General features: G+C 38.6%; 1 protein-coding gene across 1 annotated transcript in view; it reads left to right on the forward strand.

Moving 5' to 3' along the window:
* sntb2 (syntrophin, beta 2) overlaps positions 1-24,889 on the forward strand; it is a 313,602-nt gene that overhangs the window by 189,889 nt on the left and 98,824 nt on the right. The window contains exon 3 of the mRNA XM_039763457.1: positions 9,452-9,659. Within this exon, the coding sequence (XP_039619391.1) occupies positions 9,452-9,659 (208 nt within the window). The remainder of the gene's footprint in view (positions 1-9,451; positions 9,660-24,889) is intronic.

Raw genomic sequence — 24,889 nt, forward strand, 5'->3', positions numbered from 1 at the left:
ACCAATAAAGCATTATTTTTCATTTTCATAATAACATTGCCAAAATGTTAATTAGAATTTCTAAAAACTATTTAAATGAGTCATCATTTTTAAAGCAAAGCAGGCACAAGCAAAATCATTTTTTGTTTCTTAGTTTTACACTAAAATAACTCAATTGCCCCTTGCATCTTTGTGTGCTGCCAGCATGGCTTGCAGTGGGTACTGTTGCATCAGCAACATAGCTGTGCCTATGAAAAGCGTTAATTTGGTTGTTATACATTTTTATTACTAACAGTAAAGATGAGTTTCTGATGATTAACAACCGGAAAAATAAAAAAAATATAATGTCCCGTAAGTCTCCAGCAGCTGTTGGCTCAGTACATTGGTGCACAGCATGTAGTGAAACAGTACTTTATTGCAGTTTTTTGCTTTTTGTCTATTTTATGGCTTTACTACTCTATAAAAAGTAAGGAGAGGCTAAGTAAAAAGATGTTATTCTTACAGTTTATTTATTGGAAGTTACACATCCATCAGTCCATGATCTAGTCCAGTTTAATCTGTGCAGCACTGGACACCAGCCAGGAAGCAACCGTCACAGGGCACATCCACCCACACATCCATACAAAGAAGAGTCTGATTAGTGTTGCCAGTTCACTTAACCTAAATATTTTTGGCATAATGGAGAAAAGTCTACATTTACACAGGGAGAATAAGCAAATTCCACACAGAGAGTAGGGATTCAGTCCTAGGACTAATGAACTATGAGTCATTATAGCTAACAAATTGCTTCTCTTTCTGATCATCATAAAGTATATTTTTAGTATTCGATTTTATTTGAAAAAAATGAAATGAAAGAAAAAAAATAGTGAATGAAATAAACTTTCAAGAAAAGTCAAGGCTACAAACAAGAGCCAGTCCCAGGAATGTTTTTCCAGTTGCCTTTAAATAAATGGTCTTTCTTTCAGCGTCAAAGGCATGTGTTGCAATGGACTTCTCATTCAGATAATTAGTTCCTGAATGCTGATTTTGTTTTGCTACACAGAGATTCCACCCTCCAGAAAACCGCTTTGTAATTCTAACCTCAGGTCACGACCTACAACTTGGAGCTGCTGTTGTTTATTATGTTACCCCTGCTTCGTCTAATCTCTGTTTGAGACAAGTAGGAAGCCGAATTGACATAGATCGGATATCTCACTTTGTGTATTTCTGATGGCAGCAAAGTTAAAAGTAAAAAATTCAGAGGAGAAAAATTTTTGTTTTCAATGAAAATCAAGTCCAAGTAATCAAATGGCAAAATGTTTGTGTGGAATGTGACATCAAATTTAATGATAACCATGACAGACTTTCGATTTAAACTTGCTTTTCTAGTCTACAGTGCTAAACTCACTGAACCAGCTGCCTCACTGTTGTCTAATTATCCTGTGTTATTTTTTGCATACAGTAAACTAAAGTATCCATACTCACTTTAAGTGGTTTGGTTCCTGCTCATTGCTGGGTGATGAGATTTAGTGCAGAGAAATATATTTTTGGTCATTGTAACTAAATAAAGATGGGCAAGCATGGGCCTGCACATCCTGTCTATGAAAACTGTGTATGTCTGCTTGACTTTCTGTTAAAATGCTGAATGATTTCAAGATGGATTAAGAAAATGAAATAAATGTAAATACCACACTGGGTTTCCTGAAGTTGCACTTTTTAAAAATTAGTCCATCAGTCTAACTACTTTATCGACTTTTTTGTGGCATGATCTCAGTAAGCTGGAGTCTGTCCAGTATACATTAAAACAGGAATAGGCCCAAAATGGGATCACACAGTAAACACCTGCACAAAAGATCGGTCTATGAGCACTTAAATTTGCATATTGCAGTCAAAATTCACTAGTAACCTGCCTAGGGATAGAATCAGACTTTTGACCAGTGCCACTGACAGAGGTTCTACGCCTCTCTCACAGGCAAGAGATTCTCTTTTGTGGTGCTCTTCTTAGGTTACACGTCTTCACTTGGATCTGTTGATTGTGAACTGTGGCTACTGCATAAGAGTGCTGCCAGTTAGTTTAGTTGAGTTAAAGGAGAATCACAACCCCTGCCACCAGTTACTGATGGCCTCTAATTGCGATAGTGTTTGCTTGTTCATAGTTGCCTCACTGCAGTTCAGCTTTACCACACTTGTGCCCTTTCTACAGATCCCATGATGCTGGATGATTATTTTTCCTTAAACCACTAATTTTCAGTCACAAACTACATTTACATTATCTTAAGCTATTCCCACACTGCTACGTTTTCTCTTAAAAAAGGCACTTTGAAACAAAAACTGTTTTTGTCCATACAAGCCTTTTCACACTGTTTGTGAAAATATCTCCACACCACATTGAAATGACTGAAAACGTGACTGCATGGCATGCGCACATTGGCGAAAAAAAATCTTTGAAGATTTACGTCAAAATTGGAGCAACCAAAAAATTATTTCCATTTTGTGCATGTGTACATTATTCAAACTGTACAAAATTCAATTTAAATGCATACAGGTAAGCTATGCAAGCACCATGGAAAGCACCCTCTTTATGTGGACTATGTAGATTATGGCTTTCTTCAATGAGTGATGACCAATCCGGGAATGACGTGTTATAAGCAGTATCCAATCAGGAATGGGTTATGTAATGAGCATGAACCAGTCAGAGTGTGATTAGAGTCTACGGTTTCATCCAACCACAGTACAGTGTGAACGTAGCCTTAGAAAGTGACAACCACTTGTGTAGTTTAACATCTCCAGCAACTCATGCCAACTGGTTTGCGACTCATCCTGCCAAAATCAAACCAAAATGACAACCGAAGTGCATACAGTACAAGCATGAGGCATAAGGAACACGAGTGATTTGGACTGCACAAACATAATTCAGGCATGTTTGGTCTGTCTTGTGTTTACTTGCTATGGCAAAATGAAAATAAAAAGTCAAAGACTTTGCCCAAATTTCTTGAACCTTCAAAGCCTTTATACAGTACTGATTTTGTCAGAATTCATTGAACCTGTGATGCATTAAAATATCTAACTGTGCCTTAAAATTACCATGGGAGCATGTAATTTGCCATCTCTTGCAATTTCTAGTAATGAAATGTGACATTTTCTGGTGACAAGACCAGTAGCTACAGTCATCAAATTGTATAATCGGTCACCAGGTTTGAGACGAAATCTATTCTTAATGCATTAACCTGTGGTTCATAATGCCAGTTGGGCAGTGGTTAAACTTCCTGTATTATCTTTTAGCTGGAAGAGCCTATGTGTGTAATTACCAGGCTGTCTTCTCAGTTATGATATCTTCTTAGCTTTGTTAGGTCAATTTTAATATAGGAACAATCAAATAAATTAATCACACTGTGATGGGTGGTCATGGCCATTACCTGCCCGGGATGCCAGTTGGGTGGAAGGACTGAGGGAGAAAGCACTTTCAGGGCATTATGTTCCCCGGGATACTAACGAGCAACCCTTCTGGGTTGTTGTAGCACCACAGATCCCGGGGGGCACGCCAGGTGTTGGAGTTTGGAACAGCCCTGTTGGGTTCCGTTGGTGCTACCAGGAAGTGCTGCAGATACGGCTGAGCCCTTTGTGGCACCACTTTCACCACACTCAGAAGTGCTGAAGAAGGTGGTCAGGGAACACCTGAAGCACTTCCAGGTGCACTATAAAAGGAGCAACCTCACTCCAATCAAGGAGCCAGAGTCTGGAAGAAATGGACAAAGCTTGCAGGTAGTGGAGTGGAGATGGAGTCAGAGACGGAGAGAGAAAGAGGCTAGAAGAAAAGAAGGCCCTTTGTTATTTGGTGCTTGTACTGTGAAGTGTTGAAAGGAGCAATAGAAAATCGCTTCCCCACTTAAATGAAGGCGTGCTGTGTGATAAGACTGGGCTCTGCATCTGTCTGTGTTGGGGTTGGGGAGCTGTCTATGATGCGTATCCTTTTAGTTCTTTTCTAAAATTGACCTATTATGGCTTTGCTGTAAGTTATTTAAAGTATTCTTTGTAACATTCAAGAGCAGTGATGTGATGCATGTTGATTAGAACATGTAAATAAGAATTTCACTATACTGTAATATAGTAATAACCGTTTAAGTTTAATATAAACTTATTCAAAAATCAACTTTCTCAGCTTATATTTTCCATCCGCTGACAGTGATGCTTTCAATGTGTACTTTGGATTTATATTTTCACTCAGATTTCTAGTGCCTGTATTTAATCTAATTTTATGCTTGTAAATTGTTTGGCCTAATGCTTTGTTAAGCTAGCTTGCTGTACTCCATCCATTCCCCAGTTAATTCCAGCAGACCCCAGGAGGATTAGGTAAGATTTGAATTCTTTTTCTTATGATAAGAAGTGTCAAAATTTGTCCTGACCTCAGAAGGTGTAAGTTTTAGCACTGGGATGCTAGTACCTCATGATTGTACATGTCAGTGGGATTACAGTGTTTCAACACAGTTAAAAAAGATCGGGAAAGGAAAGACTGGCAAATGTCAAGAATACAAACACATACTGCAGACAATGTGTCCCAAAATCTGTCTGTAAAGCTATTTCCTTCATTCTATACATGTTGCTAATAGCAGGGAGGTACCACCGGTTACTAAAGCTAGATGCTCATGTTCTTTTTGTAGCAAAGATATTAGGCATTGGATTGGTTTGTTTGAGAAATAGAATTAACTGGAAGTCATACTGCACTGTCAAACTAATATAGGAATGTGAGTAACTCTAAGCAGTTTTCAACGGTTTTTTCACCTTTGTTCATAAAATCCAACAAGAACACCAAATTTAGAAAAACTGAAGATCAGATTAATTTGTTTCCTTCCTCTTTGGATTCTGCAGCCTTCTCCCACTGTTTCCATTTATGTGATGGAGACACACCCACTGGACTGTGGGTTCAGTAGACCTACTGATTTCTCCTATTGTTTTTCAGTTTCTCTGTGCCATTTAAATTGGAGAATTTTTTTCTAAGTATATCTCCTCAGTTCCAGAGTTCTTAGGACCAGGTAATGCATAGATAATTTTTGTCTCCACAACCTCTGACTCAAAATGAACATATAATATTTGTTTCCTGTACCTCCCAGCCTTTCTGCAGCCATAGTCACTGTCTATGTTGAGTCTGAATTTTCTTCCTGCATTTGTGTGGGTTTCTCTCCAAGTTTCCTAAGGTTTAATTCCATATCCCAAAGTCATGCATGTGTATGCGACTCTAAATTTGGACCAGTTTATTTGAGTTGACCTGGCACTGAACTGGTGCTCCATCCATTGTTGATCTCTGCATTTTGCTTGATTGATGCCACTTGGGTGGGCTTTGCCACCATAGCAGTGATTAGTTTAAACTCATCTGAAGATAAATTAATGGATGGACACATTTAATTAAGGCTATAAATTAAATGCAGCTAATCAACATAGCCCAGTTGGTTAGAGGTTTTCTGACAGTGAAACTTCACAGAGTCATTGGTTAAAGATGTCAGCCTCTGTATTTTATGGTGTTATGTCATAAAATATTGAAACTATGAGCTCCTCCATAACTCAATACCACACAGAAGAGCAAACCACAAAGGCAAATTCAGTATGGTAAAAGTTAAGCAGTGATGTATCAAAACACACATTGCAGAAATAAATCTGAATTGTTTTCTTCTACAGTATTTGATCACCACTGGTAAAATGGAAATAATTAAATAAATGAATGTCATAAACCTTTCTCTAGTTTGTTTTTTTGCACAGAGCATTTTAAACACTTTCCAGGTCCTGCAGGGAATGATAGCAGGACCAAGTTAGGCTACACCATACTGTTGGTTTTCCACTTCACATACTACCAGCACACTATTCTCTAGCATGGCAGCATGGAGTCTTGCTGTGTAGTGAAACTTTTGTAGTTGTCAACAAAACTAGCATTATGGTAACCAAACATTTGCTTTTGTTCCTGGTGCTATTTTTGATTATTATTGGGCAGGACTACAGCAGCCTCAACTGATACTCGGTAGAAATGTAAACAGCATTGAAAATTGCATTAGACCAACATCCTGGAAGTAGTAGCTGAATTCTATGAAGTATGAAAAATAAATACTCTAATGCACATTTTAATTTTCTGTTAAATTTCAGCATTCATCCTCATTTAATTACAGTTTGAAGACAGCAGATGTGCAACATTTTTAAAAGAGAAGAAAAATAAACTATAGAAGTAAAAGGGAGAGGCAGCAATTTCAGTGCATAGATCACTCAAAGCCTCACTGCTCCATTAATATTATTTTTTTCCTTTCAGCTAACTCGTGTATCATCTTTCATAGTTAATAGTTTATAGTTAATTATTTGAAGGTCAATCAATTAAGCAACAAAGTTTCATCCAAGTTTCATTGCCCTAGCACTTTCAAAGTGAGATGCAGCTCTGTTTAGCACTTCTTGTAGTTAGTAACAAATTTCCTCAGGCTATGGAGGACACACTCTATATATTGCTCAATATAAATTTCCTTTAAGCATTTTTTAATGATTTTACACAAATGAAAATTTACAAATCACATTTTTTTACACAGAGTGATTATTAAGCTGGAAACCTTCATTTGTATCATTCTATTTAACTTGGTTACAGCAATAAAAGCATGTTACATCCATTAGAGGGCTGATAGCTAAAAAATGAAATGCTGACAAAACAGAATTCTAGCTTTTCATTGCACTTCTTTATTCTAAATGTGATCATTTCTTGTGCAGGAGCACCTGAGCTACAACTTGGATTAGAGCCTTAAGAGATTTAAAATGGAGACCTTGGCATGGTTAGTGATGGCTTAGGTGTTTGGAGATTTGGGCACAGTAAAATAATGAAATGCAGTTTTGTTTATTTCATAGTTTTTATCATTATTAAAGATTTTTTTATAGTGTGGTACAGACAGTTTTAATTTTAATTAAATCCATGAAGATAATTGGCTGAGGATTTTGATTTCAAGAATGGTTAGATATGTCTTTATGATGATACCTAAAAAATGCTTAAAGTCATTTCTGAGAATCCAGGGGCTGCAATTTCATCAACACACTAGATGAGATCTCTGAATGGTAAGGGGTGAATTAATGTTCTATCATTCTCAGAAATAAACGGTACTTCTCATACAGGGTAGTGGATGCTCTTTTGGCCACTAAAGTGACTTGAGCTTCACAGACCATACAGGTTAGGTTGGGGAGCATGCACTGGTACAGCACTTTGCCACCCCCATCACATGACAAAACAGCTCGAGATCCCGGTTGACAACCACCCAGACAGACATGTGGTCCAGTCCCACCCTCCAGAAATGATCATCTATCTGCCACAGCCAGGTGTTACATGGGTGTTCCCTTGACCTGGTCCAGCCACTTGGATCCTCAACAATGAGGATCCTGCAAGGACAGATCCCCCACTGGGAATTGTACCATGTAGCCGTAGTGGCGTAATTGATGCTCCCTGATAATGCAGGTAATGTGCCTCATTCTTGCCTCCGTGAGCAACTGCTCGTTTGAAATTCAAACCAGAGACACCCAAAGATTCTCTCCAAAGAGACACATTACTGAAGGAATCCAGTCTTCGTTGGCACTGGGACTCTAAAGACTTGAACCTACGTCCTTTTGCAAAAATATCCGGAACACCACACACCTCTTTCCAGTGACCTTATGACATCCCCCCCCTTAACTCTCCCAATCTGTCTACTGACTTCATAAGAAGAGTCACCAGAGATATGAATGACAATGCTGACATAAGTAAACCTCTCGACGAGGTTGACACTCTTTTCACAGACAGATACACTGCCGATAGCTGTGCCCAAGTGGTCTTTGAAGGTCTGGATCTTGGTTTTTATTCAGGACACTTGCAAGCCCAGACACTCGGACACCTCTTTCAGTCTCTCGAGTGGCCCGATCAGAGCCTTCTTTGACTCTGCGAAGATCACAGTATCTGTCAAGTCAAGATCAATGAATCTTTTTTCAACATGCCATACAAGAGTGGAAAAATGCGATTTAACTGAAAACTCTATTACTGAGAAGAAACTGAATGTATCATGGTGCTGGAAAAATGAATACTCAAGATTCCTGTGTTTACTACACTGGCAAATCAAGAACAGAAATGTTTGTATCAAAATAATTTAAAAGCATTAAACACTTATCTTCACTTTGACCAAGCAATTCTAGTGGTGCTGTATGGATTGCTGATTAATATTTTTGTTTCTGCTGTAGTATTCAGTCTGTTTCTGATCCCTTTCAGTGAGGTGAAGAGTATCCATTGAAAAAGAGAAGTGTCAAGTTACACACAAACACCATGAACATTCCACACTGGTTATATGTTTTAGTTCCACAGATATTTGGAAACAATATGACTGAAACTTTTTTTCTTGTTTAAAATTTTGAAATGCTAGAAGTCTTTTTCTTAAGTCAAGAATGCATGGAAAACATTGGTTTTTCTAACGTGTTTTAAAATTCTGCACAATTTGAAGAATTTGTATATAATGATTATATGCTTATGAAAAATATAGCTTAGCAAAAAATTAAATATATATATTGTACTAAGGTTGATTTCAACACTAATATGGCTATTGTGAAGAAGTATAGTTAAGATCCGTGCCTGCTTTTAGTGGTAAATAGTTGCATGTCATGCAGAGCAGCATAGCAGACATCTTACAAAATACATTAACTGTATGGTGGTGAACTCAAAGGCAAGTTTGTGAGTTTATTTATTAATTTATCCATCCATCCATTATCCAACCCGCTATATCCTAACTACAGGGCCACAGAGGTCCGCTGGTGCCAATCCCAGCCAACACAATGCACAAGGCAGGAAACAAACCCCGGGCAGGGCGCCAGCCCACCGAAGGGCACACACACACCCCAAACTCACACTAGGTACAATTCAGAATATTTATTTATTTTAAATTTTTTTATTATTTTATTGATTTTATTAAAATCACACAACATTCCATACAAATAAATCAATTTTTACAAACATGAGATCGAAAGCAAATCAACCCCCACCCCTGAAAAAGAGAGCTAAGCCAGCAGAGTAAAACTTAAAAGATAGTAAAAATAAGTAAGTAGATGAATTAATAAGTGAATAATGATAAATGGAGAAAAAAAAAGAATAAAGTGGAGAGTATCTGCTTCCTCAGTACTTTAATATCTTATTCTAAAATGTTATTGATTAGATCCTGCCAAGTTTTGAAAAAGTTCTGCACAGGTCCTCTAAGTGAGAATTTGATCTTTTTCAGTTTCAAATAGTATATAACATCAGTTACCCACTGACTTCTTCCAGAGCAATATGAGTCTAAGTGCCAATAGTGTAGTAAAGGCAATTTGTTTGTCCTTCTCCACTTTAAACCCATCTAGGAGTACGCCAAACACAGCTGTTAGTGGATTAAGAGGGATTGTGACACCAAGGCTGTCTGATAGGCATGCTAAATACATTTGGACTACAAGTGGGGTCTGATTCTGAGCTCTCTTTCTCTGATTGATTTCACAGGTTGCTGGAGCTCCACTCCCCTGATGGAAGGAGTACAGTGGTTCTTCGGTGTAAAGATGCAGCTTCTGCCCACTCCTGGTTTACAGCAATTCATACCAATGTTGCAGCGTTGCTCCCACAGGTCCTGGCTGAGATCAATTCCATGGTTGGTTCAAGCAACACTAGTAGCAACCGAGAAGTCAGGCACATAGGCTGGCTTGCAGAACAGGTAAGGTTTATTAACACACTGCTGGATTTAGCTACGTATTTCCCTTAAGAAGAAAAAGAATCGGCCCCAAAAGACGAGGTTTTCAAAATTACATTTAATACATTTTATTGTACAATTAAAAAAATTATATGGTAATGATCTGAAAGCTGCAAACCAAAAAACAAAAAGTTGTAACCAAAACAAAGAATCATTATAAAAAAAATAAAAGGTTAAAAAAACATATCTTTATTCAAAGAAATTGCAAAGAGATATGTAATAGATTTGTTCTTCATGCAGAAGGTTGGATACTTAGAGAACTATATCACAATCTTAAAAATTTGACAATGGTCAATAACATCACACAATTATTTCTGGACACATGGTAACTACAGACAATATGACCATGGCCATAAGAACAGGATTGAAATATCAGATCCTATGATTTTACTGCCAGAGTTATAAAATATGGGCAGGCAAGAGAAAGAATCAGGGGACGAAAACATACAACTGAGGCTACCAAGGGTCAAAACATGACTAATGATAATGCAATAAAGCCGAATTTGTAACCAAGAATAAAGTTTGAATAAGCTAGCCAAAACTTCTATTAACCCAAAGTTCTTAAGAGACAACACATGAGGAACGTTTTGATTTTGTATCCACCAACTCGGATAAAGTCTTGCATGAGCTGCTGGCTGAAACATTGCCAGGCTGATGAACTTTGGCAGCAATTACAGCCTCAAGTCTTTTTGAATATGATGCCACAAGCTTGGCACACCTATCCTTGGCCAGTTTCGCCCATTTCTCTTTGCAGCACCTCTCAAGCTCCATCAGGTTGGATAGGAAGCATCGGTGCACAGCCATTTTAAGATCTCTCCAGAGATGTTCAATCGGATTCAAGTCAGGGCTCTGGCTGGGCCACTCAAGGACATTCACAGAGTTGTCCTGAAACCACTGCTTTAATATCTTGGCTGTGTGCTTAGGGTCGTTGTCCTGCTGAAAGATGAACAGTCGCCCCAGTCTGAGGTCAAGAGCGCTCTGGAGCAGGTTTTCATTCAGGATGTCTCTGTACATTGCTGCAGTCATCTTTCCCTTTATCCCGACTAGTCTCCCAGTTCCTGTCACTGAAAAACATCCCCACAGAATGATACTGTCACCACCATGCTTCACTGTAGGGATGGTATTGGCCCGGTGATGAGCGGTGCCTGGTTTCCTCCAAACATGATACCTGGCATTCACACCAAAGAGTTCAATCTTTGTCTCATCAGACCAGAGAATTTTGTTTCTCATTTTCCATGTACCTTTTGCTAAGGAGTGGCTTCCGTCTGGCCACTGTACCATACAGGCCTGATTGGTGGATTGCTGCAGAGATGGTTGTCCTTCTGGAAGGTTCTCCTCTCTCCACAGAGGACCTCTGGAGCTCTAACAGAGTGACCATCGGGTTCTTGGTCACCTCCCTGACTAAGGCCCTTCTCCCCCGATTGCTCAGTTTAGATGGCCGGCCAGCTCTAGGAAAAGTCCTGGTGGTTTCAAACTTCTTCCACTTACGGATGATGGAGGCCACTGTGCTCATTGGGACCTTCAAAGCAGCAGAAATTTTTCTATAACCTTCCCCAAATTTGTGCCTCGAGACAATCCTGTCTCAGAGGTCTACAGACAATTCCTTTGACTCCATGCTTGGTTTGTGCTCTGACATGAACTGTCAACTGTGGGACCTTATATAGACAGGTGTGTGCCTTTGCAAATCATGTCCAATCAACTGAATTTACCACAGGTGGACTTCAATTAAGCTGCAGAAACATCTCAAGGATGATCAAGGGAAACAGGATGCATCTGAGCTCAATTTAGAGCTTCATGGCAAAGGCTGCGAATACTTATATATATGTGACTAGCAAAATACCCGCGCTTCGCAGCGGAGAAGTAGTGTGTTAAAGAAGCAATGAAAAGAAAAGGAAACATTTTGAAAATAACATAACCTGATTGTCAATGTAATTGTTTTGTCACTGTTGTGAGTGATGAGTGTTGTTCTCATATATATATATATATATATATATATATATTTACACACACACACATAAACATATATATATATATACATATCTATACATATACACATATATACATACATATATATCTACATATATACACACACATATATACACAAATACATATATATATATATACACATACACACACACACATATATAAACATATATATACATATACATACATATCTACATATATACACACACAGCTATTTTGTATCAGTGCAATACGCTGTTTGTTAAAACGGTTGACTCCCGCTCTTACGTGCAATAACAAATCAAATCATTCAGTTGTCTTTGCTCATATGTCATTTTAGAGCTGGACGCCTGGCATCTTTTTGGCCACAAGTTCGTTTCTGTTTGGTGTGAGGTTCTGTGTTGTGGAGATTCTCAGGATGGATTGCAGGTGCTCATCAGTGAGGCGACTCCTGTGTGCTGTTTTGTTAGTCTTTATCACTGAGAAGAGCTTCTCACACAGATATGTGCTACCAAACATGCACAAGGTTCGAGCCGCATGTAGACGGACTTTTTTTGTTCTTCAAAGTCACCAAAGCGCCGTGCAAACTCCGCGCGTTAACCAAGTCTACCTTATTATGCTGCAAGTTATTGCGAAGCTAGAGTTATTGCGCACTAAGTGTTCGGCAAGGCAGCTGAAGCGCTGCATTATGGGATCTATAGTTTATTGTGTTACCAGCGCTTCATATACCCGGGCTTTAATAACAATAATACAGTATATAAAATGATCTCGCGGGCCGGATATATTTATATTTACACGCCCGGGCCGGATGTGGCCCGCGGCCCTTGAGTTTGACACATATGGACTAAATAGAACTTGAAAAGATATATTTTTTCAAATGTGATCGCAATTCAGATAGAGTTGACGCAAGACTACAGCCTGCATGCCTCAATGAGTCATCCTCCCCTCGCTCTTACTTTTTTACCGTTCATCTAATGAATACACTGAGTATGGCTTTACCAAAACAATCATTGATGGCGAATAAAGTATCCATTATTCGAGTATGTAGAGCGGGATATATATATATATATATATATATATATATATATACCAGCGTATTGCAGCGAGAAGTAGTGTGTTAAAAAGGTAGAAAAGAAAAGGGAACATTTTAAAAATAACGTAACATGACTGTCAATATACAGTATTTGTTTTGTGAGTGTTACTGAGTGTTACTGTCATCAAGGATTTGATTATCATTATTTCTTTCAATCAGGTTCGTATTTGTAGGATGTGTTGTGTTCAAGTTACATTCCGTGTTTGTCAATCGTTGTAAAGATGACAGGTTTCATTCATCGATTCGTTTCTTACTGCATCAATAAACAGCTCGTCTTCTTCTTTATCTGAGACCTGACACACTGCATGCACGGGTTTTTTACACTGTCTTCCTTTAGCAGGACATTGACTTTTCCACCGTGTGCTTTGTTTCCACAGTAGCTGCATTTATGAATATGCTTATCAGACGCTTCATATTTTTTGCTGCCTTTTCAATTGTGCAATTGTTTTTGTTCAGCTCTTTGGAACTGTTGCTTTTATCTGTGCACTGCGTCAGTTCACGTGAGCCACTCGGTGTACTTGCATCGAAGGTTCCCAGCTGTGCTGGTGCCATCTCGTGCTATGTCCATAGCTTTATTTAATGTTACCTTAGTCCTGGCACTTAAAACTTTCTCTCGCAGTTTTGCTGAGTTTGTGTCAAACACCACCCTGACCATCTCATCTTCCTCTCCATAAGCACAGTCCTTCACCCGTGAATATTTACCCGTGGCAGTTTGCTATTGGATTGCCGCTGACGGACGGCCTTATATGGGCAGGCACTAAATTACAAACGCCAGCGGCAGTCTGTCTATGAACTTAATTTAAAGTGTAGGTTTACATCGTGCTTTGTTTCCGAAGTAGCAGAACTGATAAATATGGTTGTATATGTCACTCGCTCGCTTCTTATTGTTTCGCTGCCTTCTCAATTATATAATGCATGTTTTCTTGAGCGCTTTTTTGAGGTCTTCCTGGTTTTCTATGTACTGCGTGATTACGTGGGAGGCGTGATGATGTCACACGAAACTCCGCCCCCACAGCGTTGAAGCTCATCTCCATTACAGTAAATGGAGAAAAACTGCTTCCAGTTATGACCATTACGCGTAGAATTTCAATATAAAACCTGCCCAACTTTTGTAAGGAAGCTGTAAGGAATGAACCTGCCAAATTTCAGCCTTCCACCCACACGGGAAGTTGGAGAATTAGTGATGAGTCAGTGAGTGAGTGAGTGAGTGCCTTTTATTAGTATAGATTTCTCGGTTGTTGTTTTTTTTAATAAATTTCCAAAAACCTCAAGCAAACTTTTTTCACGTTGTCATTATGGGGTGTTGTGTGTAGAATTCTGAGGAAAAAAATTAGTTTAATCCATTTTGGAATAAGTCTGTAACATAACAAAATGTGGAAAAAGTGATGCGCTGTGAATATTTTCTGGATGCACTGTAAATTGTTTATTTTCATGTCTAGTAAAATTAACAGGGAGCACAGAGATCATCCTTACATGCTTTAAAGCTGAAAATTAAAACATTCTCCTCCCTCACCTAAAATAAGGGTCAGCTGTTTCCCTATAAGTATATGATTTTATATTTCTTCATAATGGCAAACTGAAGTTTCAGAGAATACATTGTCAGGATAAAATGACAGTTTATAACCTGAGCCAGCCTCCAAGACTGAAGCAACATGTTAAAACTTTACAAATGCCTAAACAATAAATTAACTTTGCAATGTTTTTTTTAATTATACAACCATATTAAAAAAACAACATTTATATAATCATAATGCTTAATGACCTCTGAACAGAATCGGAAATGACATGTAACAGCTCTGCCTGCTGAGGGCTGCAAGGGTGACAGAAACCACATAATGGAACACTGATGTACCAATTTCTAAGTTATGGTGTATCCTCCTGCCAAGAGTGACGACAGAAACAGACTAATTGTACCAATTTTATTCTAAGCATGCTTTTAAATATTCATTAGAACAGTGTCACCTGGAATAGTGCCATCCAACAAATCATTTTTTATTTATTGATGACTTTATTTTCAGCACTTTATTTTTTTTAGTTAGTTTAACTATATGTAATAAGTGAGTTTTTCATGTATTGGATTATATCTGTCAGTAAGCTAAAATACACAGCACACAAATATCAGAGAAAGCAAATTATTTTCTGTAAAACCACTCAGGAACAGCAAAGCAGAAATTTTTACAAACAAAATGCACGTTTTTATTCAGGTTTGGCCAAAGTAGATTGATTGGGTAAGGGCCAAACAGAGACTCGGTGGTATGGCTTGATTTTGCACCTTTGTGTAGGTAATGAAGTCGATGAACCATTGTGATCGCTATGGATACAAAATCCTTTAGTTTCTTTAGACACGCTGTAAAATTTAAGAGAACTGTCTTATAATCTGTCTTGTGGCATGGAGGGCATGTCTTTCGATTGTAGTGCAAATACTTTTCCGGGATGTCAAGATAACAAAAAATGGTATCTCCAAACTCTATCAACTGTTGTGAGCTGACCATGCTGACTCCTAAACCTTCCATATCCTGACCACTTCTTCTGGGCAACTCTCTTTGTGCCCCTAACTATGTCTTCTTCGGTAGCTACTGTCTTCTGCCATTTGCACTGTGGTTTCATTAGTATCTTAAATGGCCTTTGCACGCAGTTAGTCTCCTTAGAAACATGAAACTAGGATGACTAGAAGACATCAATGTAATTGTTGTTCTTATCTGATTCATGTATCTTCATAGAGCTGACAAACTTTATCCCTACTGCAGACCTGTTGCCCAAACCAAATTGCACCTTTGTCGAAATTAATTTCCTACTAAAAAATTAATTCATTCTTAAGTCCAGTTTGTGAGAACTATTTTACTATTGCATTGATGTCAAAAGATTTTAAATTAGGCGAATGGCAGCAATGCTAATACTGTAATTAAACATTAAATTGTAAACATTATTCGTAACAACAAGTCGTTGCAATAATAGGGGGACATCCAACACTCCAGTAGACAAACTAATGACAACAGAACAGACATTTTACTCAGAAGCCACACTAAAGACAACCAAAGAAACAACACAAAATGACCAGACAAAAAATCTCAGTAGTTATTTTGAACACCACGGCAGATGATTTAGGCATAGTGTATGCATTTATTGTAGCAAGCAATGTAATTTGAGCAGGAGACATAGAGACACTATGCAGAATGAGTGTTTGAGCCCTCTGACAAACTAGTGCATTTATTGTTTTACTCCATAACACATAACCGGTAAATCCTACATATCAATCCACTGGGCTCCTAACTGTCGTCTTCTCATCTACTTGACAGTACACTGGTTCGTCCATCCAGCTTCTGCCACCCACTTGATATCCTCACTCGGGCTGCCCCTCATGTTCACTTTGTGCCACTGAAAATCGTGGTGATTTAAAGAGCCCGTCCTGCTGAAATGCATTTGGAGAGCTCACTGTCAATCAGATTGCTTATTTCACTGCATGTGCAGGTAGCTGATTCCACCTGAATGATAATTGATTATGTCTGCTGACCACTACAATATCAAATGTTATATTAATCAGATTCTACAAACTGTATTAATTACACACTCAAAACCAGAACATCACCAAGGCCAACAAAACAAATATATATTGCAATAAGAGTCAGGAAGAAGCATAAAGGTTTGGGAATTTTGTACCCTGTATACTTGAAAAGATGCAAAAATAAAAGTCTCTACAGACTGGGAGCTCAAAACGGAACTATTACATCTATGATGGCAGATATATATGCTGGAGACAGGAAGAGGAGGGAGCTTGTGGAACTGGAACCAGAAGTGATGTCATGGGTGGGGGGGTCGTGGTTGATGGAAATTATGTCATTAGGAGGCCGGTTATGCTGAGGGTCTGCAGACGGAAAAGAGAAGAGAGTATTACTGGACAGCGCCACCCCTTGGTTCGGCTGAGAAACATTTATTTTCGAGCCAGTAAGCTATGTTCTAAATGCACGTTTGTGACAATATACAGTATACGTACAGTATACGTACAGTATAAGTAATACAAACACCACAGGTGGTTGCAGGATACACAAACATCGAGCAAAATAGAGGGAAACATAAATGGCAACTCACCATATGGGTTACTCACTTGGTATTTGTTTAGAATAACTTGTTTGGGATTGTCTGTAACCAAGTAATCTGTAGTGAAGAGATGGATTTTGTCTGAGTCTTGTTGGCGCCTCCTTCACAGCTGAGACCCAAGCCCTGTTCCTGCCACTTGATAGATGCATTGCTATAACAACAGATTAGGAGAATATGTTCAAAAGTAGTAGAGGTTAAATTTGATACATTTTCTAATATCCACACTGTGATTTTTGCAAAATGGTGCTTTTCACTGTGTAATTATTAACATTATATACAGTATTAATGACTTTGCTCATACGCACAAGCTTGCTACACTGAGTTACCACCAGCGCCAAATAACCTATCTGGGCAAGAAGTGTAATCACAGTGGCTAGAAAGGTGTCTGTCAATCAATAAAAATACACAGAATTATTTTCAAATATAATTTTTGCTTACGATTTGAGCCTATCAGTTTGACAGGGTGACCATTGCCTCCTGAAGCCCACCTTGAATGACTGGTCTGCCTTGGTCCCCTATACTATCAACACACAACTGACAGTCATTTGAGCACTGCTGCACTGCCAGTGCATGTTCCTAGTTGTTCCGCAGATTCTGCAGTGACCTTCTTCCAGTGCAATATACCGATTTCTCAATTTAGAGAGTAGATGTTCACAGGACATCTGACACATTACATACAGACATTTTAATTTAAAAAATTATATTCTAATCTGTGATATTAAAGAGTAATTCATATTATATCGTTAAATGGCTTGCTTTGCATTCGCGCCCTTACCTCCAGAATGTGTAACAGTTTTTTTCCCCCACGAAGTCAGATTCCTGAACACTCACGGACTGATCTGATATCTGATATACTGTATGTGTTGTACTCTGCAATGTTGCACATGGTTGCACATTTGACTCACATGCACCTTGTTATATATTATGTGTCTTTATGTTATGTATCATGGATTCTTAATTGTCCTGTTTTCTGTGTAGCACCATGGTCCTGGAGGAACGTTGTTTCATTTCACTGTATGCTGTACTACTGTATATGGATGAAATGACAATAAATAATCTTGAATGTGCCACTTATTTTATTGCTGGGTTGTTGAAAACTGTAGCTTTTCCTGGAAGTGTCAGCTCTGGCTGAAGAGGGTCACATGTATCAAGTCAAGTCAAGTTGGGGAGCACTGGTACAGTGCGTTGCCGCACCCACTACATGTTGAAACAGCTTGGGATCCCGGTTGGCAATACCCCAGACAGACACGCGGTCCAGTCCTACCCTCTGGAAATTACCCTCTATCTGCCGTAGCCAGGTGTTACATGGGCGATTCCTTGGCCTGGTCCAGCCACTTGGGTCCCCAACAATGAGGATCTTACAAGCCGGATCACCCTCGAGGAAACGCACCACATGACCGTAGTACTGTAACTGATGCTTCCTCACAATGCAGGTAATGTGCCTCATTCGGGACTCCATGAGCAACTGCTCATTCGACACAAAGTCAAACCAACAGTACCCAAGGATTTTCCAAAGAGACACAGTACCAAAGGAGTCCAGTCTTTGTCTCAGGTCGCTGGGTAGCGTCCATGTCTCACAACCATATAGTAAGACAGGAAGCAGCAGGACTCTAAAGACTTGGACCTTCGTCCTTTTATATAGATATCAGGAGTGCCACACACCTCTTTCCAGTGACCTCATGACCCCATGACGCCCCATGCTCTCCCAATCCATCTACTGACTTCACAGGAAGGTCACCAGAGACTTGAATGTCACTGCCAAGGTAAGTAAACCTCTCAACAAGGTCAACACTCTCTCCGCAAACAGACACACTGCTGATGGTTGTGCCCAAGAGGTCATTAAAGGCCTGGATCTTGGTTTTTACCCAGGACACTTGCAAGCCCAGTCCCATTTTTTTCTGCATAGTTTGGATCAGTCCTGTTGCTATACCTATCTTATATTCCAGTTCAAAATATTAGCCTTTGCTGTTAGATTATTTAGCTAAAAGTATTCTAATATTGAGATACTGGAACAGCAAGAAATTGTTATAGGGACCTACATTTAGGGATGCTCTGAATAGATTTTTATCGGGCTGATACCGATCACTGATATCATATTACTGGATTGGATAACTTCGATTCATACTGATTATGACTTTATTAGACATTAGACACTCAGACTCCTCACTCAGTCTCTCGAGGGCCCCGATCAGAGCCTCCATTGACTCCGTGAAGATCACAGCATCATCAGCAAAGTCAAGATCCGTGAATCTTTCTTCACCAACAGATGCCCCACAGCCGCTGGACCCCACGACCTTGCCCAACACCCAGTCCATACAAGCATTGAAAAGAGTAGGAGCAAGAACACACCCCTGATGAACCCCAGAATCAACTGTGAAAAACACAGATGTCCTGCCTCCACTCTGCACAGCACTCACAGTACCAGTGTAAAGGCCAGCCATGATATCCAGCAACCTCAAGGGGATCCCGCGAACCCTCAGGATGTCCCACAGGGCAGCTTGTTCAACTGAGTCGAACGCTTTGTGAAAAACGACAAAGGCTGCAAAGAAACTCTACCGATATTCTTGTTTGCGCTGTATGAGAACCCTCAATGCCAGGATGCGGCCGATGGTAGGCTTCTTAGACTGTTCCGGTCGCAGGTAGGTGAGCAAGTGATCACGGATCCTATTGAGGATGACCCTAGCAAGGACCTTACCCGGCACCGAGAGCAGTGTTATCCCCCTGTAGTTGCTGCAATCCAGGCAATCACCCTTCCCTTTCCAGATGGGGACGACAAGTCCCATTTTCCAGTCAGTTGGGATGATGCCAGTCTCCCAAATGGAAGCAAAGATTGCTTGCAATGCCAGGAGGACAGCCTTACCACCAGCCTGGAGAAGTTCACAGCGGATACCCCAGATCCCTGAGGTTTTAAAAATGGATCATTGAGGTAAATCAAAACTGTAAATGCAAAACACGCTTATCTATAAAGAAAGAAGAATAATGAGAATGTGCATATTCTAGACAGCGATTCAATAAAGAGATTTGAACCTAGCTCTTTGGAGCTGTTAAGCAGATATGCTAACTGCTGTAGCACTTTGTGCACATTTAAACCCATTTTAAAACTCAAGGTTTTGGTTTTGTACTAGCAATGTTGAAACAGATTTTTTTTCTCATTGCAGGGACAGTATACCAACAGAGCCTAAGGTACACAATGTACTTTACTTTCATTACAGTCTTAAATCTTAGTTTTGCCCTTGTGGTGAACCACTGGGATAAAGTGACATTTTTGCAGCTAGTCTCAGTGATTTAATATCTACTTATGATGCTGTCACTCAAAATGATCTATTTGTCAGGGTATTTCTTTGATTATAGGGCGACTCCTGCTGAAACTCTTGTTTTTTTTTCTAAGGTTGTTTTAATTTTAACCTTAAAGCCTCAAGAGGAATAATTTAAAGTCTTGGAGCATTTTGAAATAATCTCCATTAAATGCAGACGTTCCATGGCCAGGTTCAGAGCCCTGTAATCCGGAACTCCAGTTTTCTTGTTTAGTCTCAATTCTTGTTGAAAACTGAGGCTCGGACGTAGTATTCCCTTCTGTACAAATCTCTTTTGTGCTTCATGGGTCATTAAGAGCAGTTGACTAATTTTTTTCTCGAAACCCCCAGTCTGTCTACTCAAGGGAATGGAAACATGGGTAGCGTGAACACCTCAGGGCCCATAGTGTAACTGCTTCTTTCTTTAACCATGAAACACTGTGTTAAACATTGTAATATGAAACTGCATCCCATTAGAGATGGAGGTTTGAATGCATGTTTTCTGTAATACTGCTGAGGAAAGCCTGCTGCCATCAACAATGAGGCTAGGGGAGGTTAATCTTAATTTAATTTAGTGTACAGATGCTCTTAAAAGCCAACTTTCTTTCAAAAGTGCTCATTTACTGTATTTTAATTTTCCAACAAAGAAGATTCATAGTGACTGAAGCTTAATCTGGACTCAAAAATGTCTATGATTTGTTTTTTCATGCTTCATTCACATTACAAATCTGCTTAATCAACCACAAAGTCACGAGTCCCATTTTTTTCTGCATAGTTTGGATCAGTCCTGTTGCTATACCTATCTTATAGTCCAGTTCAAAATATTAGCCTTTGCTGTTACATTATTTAGCTAAAAGTATTCTAATATTGAGATAGTGGAACAGCAAGAAATTGTTATAGGGACCTACATTTAGGGATGCTCTGAATATGTTTTTATCGGGCTGATACCGATCACTGATATCATGTTACTGGATTGGATAATTTCGATTCATACTGATTATGACTTTTTTTTTCCCCCATTATCTCTTTAAATACATCTTTATCTAATAAAATATGCAGAGAAAATATTTGGCTTTAATACATATGTCATTAAAGAAAATAAAATGCTTCTCATAATTGAAAGTTGTCATATTGTATATTTTTTCTGTAATGTACTTTTATGAAAGAAAGCTTAATTAAAAAAAAGTAGTTTTCACCATTTGTGTGACAAAAATATATATATTTTTTTTTTTTTTTTTTTATTAATTTTATTGCAATCCATACAAAGCAGTCAAGTTTTTACAAAAAGAAAAATCGAGTTAAGAACAGATCGATCGCCACACCTGAGAGAGAGAGCAAGCCAAACACCGTAAAATTTAAGGCTTGTAAACATACCTAAATTAATAAATTCTCTGTGCTTCATGAACTTATTTTAAAATATTACTGATTAGATCCTGCCATGTTTTGAAAAAAGTCTGTATGGATCCTCTAACTGAGTATTTGATTTTTTCCAATTTCAAATAATATAACACATCGGTTTCCCACTGACTTAAAAGAGGAGAGTTTGGGTTCTTCCAGTTTATCAGAATAAGTCTGTGTGCCAAAAGTGTAGTGAATGCAATCACAATTTGTTTGTCTTTCTCCACTTTAAGCTCCCCTGGAAGAACCCCAAACACAGCTGTTAATGGGTTAGGAGGGATTGTGAGTCCAAGGCTGTCTGAGAGGTAATTAAAAATTTTTGTCCAGAATAATGTTAATTTGGTGCAGGACCAGAACATGTGACCCAGTGAGGCTGGGACTTGGTTGCAACGTTCGCAGGTTGGATCATGTCCTGGAAACATTTTGGAGAGTTTTAGTTGAGACAGATGTGCTCAATATATAATTTTAAGTTGTATAATTGTATGCTTTGCGCATATGGAGCGCGAGTGAATTCTCTGCATTGCTACTTTCCACTCCTTTTCTGATATATTAATTTAGAGATCTTTTTCCCAGTGTCCTCTTGGATCTTTGAAAGGGAGAGATTGTAAAATGATTTTATATATTGTAGAGATGGAGTCTAAGTCCTTGAGATTGAGCAATATTTTTTCCAGCATGGGTGAGGGTGCAAGATGAGGAAAATCTGGAAGGTTCTGTTTAACAAAGTTCCTGATTTGAAGATAGTGAAATAAATGTGTAGCTGGAATGTTAAATTTGGAGTGTAATTGTTCATAGGATGCAAAGACATTGTCTATTTAAAGATCTCTAAGGAAGTTAATTCAAAATTTTTTCCATATATTAAAAACTGCATGTTTGTGAAGGTTGAAAGAGGTGGTTCTCTTGCAGAGGTGCCACAGATAGAAGCTTCTCCGTCTTAAAATGCTTTCTACATTGGTTCCAGATTCTAAGTGAGTGGAGTACAATTGGGTTATTTGTATATTGCCGATAACGTGTGTTTATTAGAGCACAGAGCAAGGAATACAAAGAAGTACTGCAGGATTTTACTTCTATTGCGGTTCAAGCCTGTGTATGTTCTTCTATTTGTGTCCAGGTTCTTATCACCTGTATATTTGCTGCCCAGTAATAAAACTGGAAGTTAGGTAGAGCCTTCTGCCTTTTGTCATTGTAGGGTCGATCTTTCGATGCGTGGATGTTTTGAATTCCAAATAAATGAGGTTATTGTTGAATCTAATTGCCTAAAGAATGATTTATTAATATATATTAGAATGTTTTGAAATAAACCTTCTAGCTATGATTTTAGAGAGTATTTTAACGTCGTTATTCAGAAGTGAAATTGGTCTGTATGATGCACATTGTAATAAGTCCTTATTTTGTTTTGGAAAACAGTGATTAGTGCTTGGCTTAAAGGTTTGAGGAAGAGATTGGTTATCTCTGGCTTCTGTAAATGTTGCTAATAGGAGGGGAGCTAGCTGAGCGGAGAATTTCTTGTAAAATTCTGCAGGGTAGCCATCAGGGCCTGCTGCTTTCCCGCCTTGGAGTGACTTTATAGCATCTAGTAATTCTGATAACGCCAGAGGTTTATCAAGTTCCTCTGCACTAAAAGCGTCTATTTGTGGTATCTGTAATGTATCCAGAAATGCATTAGATTGTGTATTGTCTTCTTTAAACTCAGTAGTATATAGGGATTTATAGTAGTCTCTGAAAGTGTGCATTATATTTTTGTGTTCGACGATTTTATCTCCGTTCGTGTTGGTGATTACCCAGATTACGTTGCGCACTTCTTGCTTGTGAATTTGTTGAGCTAAAAGCTTATTAGCTGTTTCTCAATGTTCATAATAATGATGTCTGGATTTGTAGATTAGTTGTTCAGTTTCTTTAGTTGTCAAGAGGTTTAATTCCGAATGTAGAGCCTGCCTCCTCCTATGTAGAGTCTCGCTTGGTAGTCTGGCATGTTCTTCATCTATTTTAGTAATTTCGCTTTTTATCTCTGCTACTTTCTTGGCTTCGGATTTATTTCTGTGGGAAAGATATGAGATAATCTGTCCTCTTAAGAAGGCCTTAAGAGTTTCCCAGAGTATTCCTGCAGAGATCTCGGGGATGTATTTGTCTCTAGAAAGAATTTGATTTGTTTGGATATAAATTCCGTACAATTCTCATCAGCTAATAGAAGCGGGTTGAGGTGCCATCTGCGGTGTGAGTGTATGGGGCTTAGTAATTTTAGCTCCAAGATCATAGGTGCATGGTCAGAAATAACAATAGCATCGTATTTGTAAGATTTAATCATAGGCAAGAAGTTATTGTCTATAAAGAATCCTTGAGTAGCAATGATGTACTGGTGAGTAGGAAGAATATGTTCTTGAATTTGGGTTTAAAAACCTCCAGGGGTCTGATAAGTTGTGATCAGTTATAAACTTTGTAATTATCTTTGCGGTGTTAGATGCCGTTCCCCCTGTGGAGGAAGTCCTATCTAAAAGTGGATTTAGAACACAATTAAAGTCCCCAGCCATTATAACTTTATGAGTGTTCAGATTGGGAATGGATGCAAATAAATTTTGTATAAATTCCTTATCATCAACATTAGGTGCATAAACATTTATCAAAATCATTTTACAGTTAGATAAGTCTCCCATGACCATTACATATCTCCCTTCAGGATCCAATACTACATCTGATGCTACAAATGGTACTGTTCTATGTATGAGAATTCCCACACCTCTAGTTTTCTTTGTAAAACTAGAATGGAACATTTGGCCAGTCCAGTCTTTTGCAGCAGGAACTGATCCTTGCTTAGTAAGTGGGTCTCCTGTAAAAATACTATTTTAGCATTTAGACCTGTTAGGTGAGAGAGTACTTTCTTTCTCTTTAATTCGTGATTCAGGCCTTTAACATTCCAGCTTACAAAGTTAACTGTCCCATCATGGAGACACTGATTCTGAGTTTTTGATGTCATTTTATAGTCTTAACTGGAAGTGAGACAGTTTCAGCCTTAATTTCCTATTTCCCCTAGAGTTGTTGCCATGCAGCTTATTATTACATTGGTAGTTATAATTATAAAGATTAAGAGGATAGATTAGGTATAGATCAAGCCTGCTCTCTTTCTCTCCCCCCTTAACCCCCCACCCTCCCTTTTTGCCTCCCCAAGTGAGGCTAAAGCCCACTTCACACAGTCCCAGTCCTATATATATATATTCTAACATATTGATTCCATTAATTACCTTTGGCAGTTAAACATTGCTTAAATGTAAATGTACATGCACAAGGTATTCTCATTTTTAATCTTTAATTGCACTACAGCTTTTTTGCTGTTAAAATATACATGTACTATATTTATGCAG

The sequence above is a fragment of the Polypterus senegalus genome, chromosome 9 (assembly GCF_016835505.1).
Source record: "Polypterus senegalus isolate Bchr_013 chromosome 9, ASM1683550v1, whole genome shotgun sequence".
NCBI lineage: Eukaryota > Metazoa > Chordata > Cladistia > Polypteriformes > Polypteridae > Polypterus > Polypterus senegalus.